The 6,000-nt window shown below is 44.2% G+C and overlaps 1 protein-coding gene across 1 annotated transcript in view; it reads right to left on the bottom strand.

Moving 5' to 3' along the window:
• Nucleotides 1–541: 541 nt before the first annotated feature.
• Nucleotides 542–6,000, bottom strand: part of LOC145362265 (striatin-3-like) — a 59,184-nt gene continuing 53,725 nt past the window's right edge. The window contains exons 17-18 of the mRNA XM_080218347.1: nt 3,978–4,189; nt 542–684 (exon numbers count right to left, since the gene is read on the bottom strand). Coding sequence (XP_080074473.1) covers nt 4,020–4,189 — 170 coding nt within the window. The 3' untranslated portion in view covers nt 542–684; nt 3,978–4,019. The remainder of the gene's footprint in view (nt 685–3,977; nt 4,190–6,000) is intronic.

Here is a 6,000-nt window from a genome sequence, read left to right as displayed (position 1 = left end):
TTGGTCCACTTCTACGTGTGTGAGTGTCCCCTAGTGATACTACCCAGTGCTGTATTATTAAGGGGAGGGGGGGGAGAGAGAGAGAGAGAGAGAGAGAGAGAGATAGAAAGATAGAGAGAGGGAGAGAGGAGGAGGAAGAGGAGGAGAGAGGGCTAAAAAGAACGTTTAGCCCTGTTATGTGTGCCTGCTGCAGTATTCCATATCGATACTAAACTGGGACAAGATAGATGACCAGCCAGGGAAAGAAAGCATAACCTCGCCAGTGGCAGGCTGTATTAAAAAAGTAGTCCAACCATTAAAAATAATTTATACCAGCACAAACACGCTCTTGCACCTTTATACCGTTTGACCTACACCTTTGCTAGTTATTTTACTTATTTCACACAGCCCACGATCGGGTAACTATACAAAATTTACCAAACCTTTTTTTTTCTGGAAAGTTTAAAACATGTACACATGGTGTAGAAAGTTCAGTGAACTCATGCCCCTGAAAAGGTTTAAACGCAGATCCTGAGCTTTGCTACGAAAAGTGTGTGGGGGGGGGGGGGGGGGCACAACCCAGGGCTGCGAACTCCAGATTCTGAACTTGATGGTTGGAGGGCAAGTCATCTTCATTCACTGATTCAAAGGCAACCGTTCTGAGAGGAATGTGGGATCAACCCTTATAGACGAGCAGATACCAGTCTGTGAAACACAAATTAAGGGGAAAGATTAAATCAGACAGATACTTTTCCCCTTTAAATGCAAATAGTATTTTTACATAGCCACACAAAGAAAATACTTGACCACCGGGCGGCAGAAGTGAGCTTTTCAAACAATTCTGGTTATAGGTTTTTATTAAAACAACAATTTCCCTGCTTCATGGCAGTGCTCGTGTGTGTCACGGCACAGACGGCACAGTGATTAGCACTGCTGTCTCACAGCACTAGGGGCCTGGGTTCAATTCCTGGCTTGGGTCACTGTCTGTGTGGAGTTTACACGTTCTCCCCACGTCTGCATGGGTTTCCTCCCTGTCCGAAAGACATGCTGGTTAGGTGCATTGACCCAAACAGGCGCCGAACTGTGGCGACTAGGGGAATTTCATAGAAACTTCATTGCACTGTTAATCTAAGCCTTACTTGTGACTAATAAGTAAACTTTATGACATTATAGTTCCTATGTGCTGTAACTCTCCATTACCTTACCTAAATGGCTGTTCTACACATGCCAACAATGTAGATGAGTATCAAAAGGTGATTATCAGTCAGTCCTAATGTTGCCCACCTCCTCCAAGCACTTTTGCAATGAAGGGCAAGTGAAGAGACCTCCATAGCAGGAAGCTTAGATGCGTTCTCTCAGTCTCTGCTGTGTCAACCATACCAGTTCTTGCCCCAGATGACAACAGGCATCATCTCTGGACCTTCTACACAAGCCATTTAATTAAATATGAGTCACACACATCCCACTTTTAACAACCTAAAATAAGTCTCTGTACTACTTCCCTGATAAAGAAAGCAGGCTCCTTGTACACAAATAGTGGAGGTTAAAATATACAGTGTAATACTTTTTTTTAAAGTTTATTTATTAGGGTCACAAGTAGGCTTACATTAACACTGCAATGAAGTTACCGTGAAAATCCCCTGGTCGCCACACTCCGGCGCCTGTTCGGGTACATTGAGGGAGAATTCAGCATGGTCAATCCACCTAACCTGCATATCTTTGGACACTAAGGGGCAATTTAGCACAGCCAACGCACCTAACCTGCACATCTTTGGACTGTGGGAGGAAACCGTCGCTCTTCCTGGAGGAAACCCGTTCAGACACTGGGAGAACATACAGACTCCACATAGACAGTGACCCAAGCTGGGAATCGAGCCTGGGGTCCCTGGTGCTGTGAGGCAGCGGTGCTAACCACTATGCCGCCCTAATGAAAAGGGAAAGTTAACACATTCGAATTAACTTGTTTCTCAATCATGATTTTTAAAGTATTAATACTGACAATGCAACTATCAAGTGCAGACATGCTGAAGCTTGTTGCATCTAATGAAAGCGACATAACGAAGCCTTATTGTGAAATTTATCTTCCCATTAATTCCCACAGAATTGAAGCTATCGATAACATAAAATTGGACTTTCCCATCAGTAAAATATGGAGATATAGCAGGATTTGAGGGCTAGTATTTTCCCACCAGTAAAGGGGATAGGGTGAGAAAGTGGAGTTTAGATGGAAGCCCTATGCTCCATGGCAGAACAGGCTTTGGGAACCACATGGCTTACTTCTACTCCTATTTCCCTTGTTCTTATTTATGCAAAGCAACTAAGTTAAAATCAGATCTTCCAAATCTCCTGGCGCACAAAATCCAAAGAGGAATAACCGAAAATACAAAGGAAACTAAGGCCGGGAAGCCTGGATTTTGAGAGTTGGATGGACAGAGATCTGTGCCCTAGTGGATGTATCAGAGCCTGTGTAGGCCAGAAGCATTAAAACGTAATTCCTGGAAGGTTGCTGAATTTTGAAGCTTGCCATCTAGAAAGCCAAAAGGTTTCACAAGGTCTTCGAAAGGCTAGTCATGGCATGAATCAATTCCAGCCTCCCAGACTGTCTGGATCCACCTACAGTTTACCTATCACCGCAACAAGTCCAGAGCAGACACCATCTCCCTGACCCTGCACTCAACCCTGGAACAAGACAACTTTGCCAGACTCCTATTTATTGACTACAGATCAGCCTTCAACATCATTATTCCTACGAAACTCATTGCCAAACTCCGTGGCTCCTCCCTCTGCAACTTGATCCTGAACTTCCTAACCCACAGAACCACAGCCTCTATTTCTCAGAAGACTAAGGAAATTGGTACGTCAGCTACGACTCTCACCCACTTTTACAGATGTGCCATAGAAAGCATTCTTTCTGGTTGTATCACAGCTTGGTATGGCTCCTGCTCTGCTCAAGACCGCAAAAAACTACAAAAGATTGTGAATGTAGCACAGTCCATCACGCAAATCAGCCTCCCATCCACTGACCCGGTCTACATTTCCTGCTGCCTTGGTGAAGTAGCAAGCATAATTAAGGACCCCACACACCCTGGACATTCTCTCTCTCTCACCTCCTTCCATCGGGAAAAAGACACCGAAGTCTGAGATAATGTACCAACTGACTCAAGAACAGCTTCTCCCCTGCTGCCATCAGACTTTTGAATGGCCCTACCTTGCATTAAGTTGATCTTTCTCTACACCCTAGCTATGACTGTAACACCACATTCTGCACTCTCTCCTTTCCTTCTCTCTGAACAGTATGCTTTGTCTTTATAGTGCACATGAAACAATACTTTTCACTGTATACTAAAACATGTGACAATAATAAATCAAATCAAAGGCTTCCACTATTTTGTAATTCAGTGCATCTCATAACTACACCACCACCCCCACATCTGGTTTGATTCTTGCAAATGAGAGGTGTTAGTGCCCCTGCCATCCCTCCCCCAATGCCTTGCTCAAAAGGCCCTATTTCATGCAGTTAGCGTCCGGGCTATTCGACCGGACAGCGCTATGCTCAACCCCAATCTCAACAGCCATTATGTAGTCACCTACATACTGACAAAGAGCAGGAACTTTAACTAAGATCTGGACTCTCAGCCAAAATGCAGACCTCAAAAATGCCCTTCATAGTGTAAGAGATTATTTAAACACTAGCTGGTACAATTACCTAACAGCACAGTCTGGCCAAGCTCTTGTCACTGCTACACAAATCCTCTACACCACTGGACCCAACCAATAATCCCTCAACATCATCTTGGTTGTGCACAGCCTATTTACTTAAATGCGCAGCACATTTTTTTTTGCATGGTACCAATAAGGGAGAGTTTGCGAGTGGCCTTCATGGTACATTCGTGAGCATCTGTGTCAGCGTGTAGCTTAGAGGGATCATCACTCCCAACCTCCCTCCTCCATCACTGTAAACAGGAAATAATAGATGGCTTTGCAGTGTTGAAGCTCACCTGCTCAGAGGAATGAGGCCAGGGGGGAGAGGTGATGTGGTGTCATACAAACACCTTGGCGAGGGCATCTGCTCCTGCACTGGCAATGTAGGCTTTGCTCGGGTGAAAGGTGACGTCATGGATCGCCTCATCGTACTTCTTCCGGTGCGCTGTGATTTCTTGAACGCAGGTCTTGTTGTCCAGGTTCCAGAGTCGGATCGAGCAGTCATGACCTGTTCAATTAGGGACACCCAAGAAATTTAAAATCTGTACAATTGGCAAAGAAGCTAAAAGAAAAATCATGCATTTTTTATAGGACCAACATTCCCTCAGGACATCCCAAACTGCTTCATAGCCAATGGAGTGCAGTCGCTGTTGCTACGTAAGCAATTACAAAAGTCAATTTTTACACAGCATTGCAAACAGTAATGAGATAAATGTTCAATCAAGCTGTTTTTTGATGGTGTCAGTTACAAAAAGAAATAGAAAAATAAGTGATCAATTGGGTAAATTCATGGCAGGCTTGCTCCCCATTTCATTTTCCTACCCTATCCCCATAACCCCTGATTTTTTTTTATGTGTCAATCTCTTAAATCTACTCAACCAATCGTCCGCAACTTGCTGCAGTGCAGAAATCCAAAGATACACAATCCTGAGTGAAGAAATTTCTCCTTCTCTCAGTCCCTTGTTCTGAAGCTGTACCCCTTCGTTCTAGACTCAGAAGACCATTTTTAAGCTTTTCCGTCCTTTAGTACAGATCATGCAGCAGAAAAGACAGGCAGGTAGCTTGACTATTAGATATCCAAAACAGGCTGGAGGTTCGAAACTCCTTGCCCCATATTTTCCTATGTTTTTAGCAGGAGCTGGGATGCCTTGACTTTGTACTTCTCCGAGGCTCTTCTTTCACTTCCACTGGAATTGGTGAAATTAAGCGGCAAAAATCAATACAGAGTCATAGAGGTTTACAGCATGGTAACAAGCCCTTCGGCCCAACTTGTCTATGCCACCCTTTTTTTTAAAACCCCTAAGCTACTCCCAATTGCCCGCATCTGGCCCACATCCCTCTACACCCATTGTACCCATGTAACTATCCTAAAAGGTTTTAAAATATAAAACTGTACCCGCCTCTACTACGGTCTCTGGCAGCTTGTTCCAGGCACTCATCACCCTGTGTGTGAAAAAATTGGCCCTCTGGACACTTTTGTATCTCTCCCCTCTCACCTTAAACCTATGCCCTCTTCTTTTAGACTCCCCTATCTTTGGGAAAAGATATTGACTATCTGATCTATGCCCCTCATTACTTTATAGACCTCTATAAGATCACCTCTCAGCTTCCTACACTCCAGAGAAAAAAGTCCCTATCTATCCAGCCTCTCCTTATAAATCAAACCATCAAAGTCCTGGTAGCATCCTAGTTCAATAATATCTATTCCATAATAGGGTGACCAGAATTGCAAACAGTATTCCAAGTGTGGCCTTAACCAATGTCTTGTACAACTTCAAACAAGACGTTCCAACTCCTGTATTCAATGTTCCGACCAGCAAAACCAAGCACGCCAAATGCCTTCTTCACCACTCTGTCCACCTGTGACTCCATTTTCAAGCAGCTATGAAAATTTATCCCTAGATCTTTTTGTTCTGTAACTCTCCCCAGTACCGTACCATTAACTGAGTAAGCCCTGCGCTGGTTCAATCTACCATCACCTCGCATTTGTCTAAATTAATATGTTATCAGTCTGTGCCAAGTAATTTAGAAATGCCAACACACAGAGTTGTTTCAATTCTATACGGCTTTATTTTTCCTGGTCCACTCTTAAAGGCTCACTCTTGCTGAAGTACCAGCCCAACAATTCCAGGCAGTCATTCTTCATGGCTTGGAGTCTGAACAATGAATGCCCACAGGGATGGCATGGTAGCACAGTGCCTAGCACTGCTGCTTCACAGAGCCAGGGACCCAGGTTTAATTCCTGCTTGGGTCACTGTCTGTGTGGAGTTTGCATGTTCTCCCTGTATCTGCGTGGGTTTCCTCCAGGAGCTCCCACAG

The sequence above is a fragment of the Carcharhinus amblyrhynchos genome, unplaced genomic scaffold (assembly GCF_965287045.1).
Source record: "Carcharhinus amblyrhynchos unplaced genomic scaffold, sCarAmb.v2.hapA scaffold_37, whole genome shotgun sequence".
NCBI classification, from domain to species: domain Eukaryota; kingdom Metazoa; phylum Chordata; class Chondrichthyes; order Carcharhiniformes; family Carcharhinidae; genus Carcharhinus; species Carcharhinus amblyrhynchos.
Note: the sequence above shows the minus strand (reverse complement) of the source record. Positions and strands in the feature narration are given on the sequence as shown.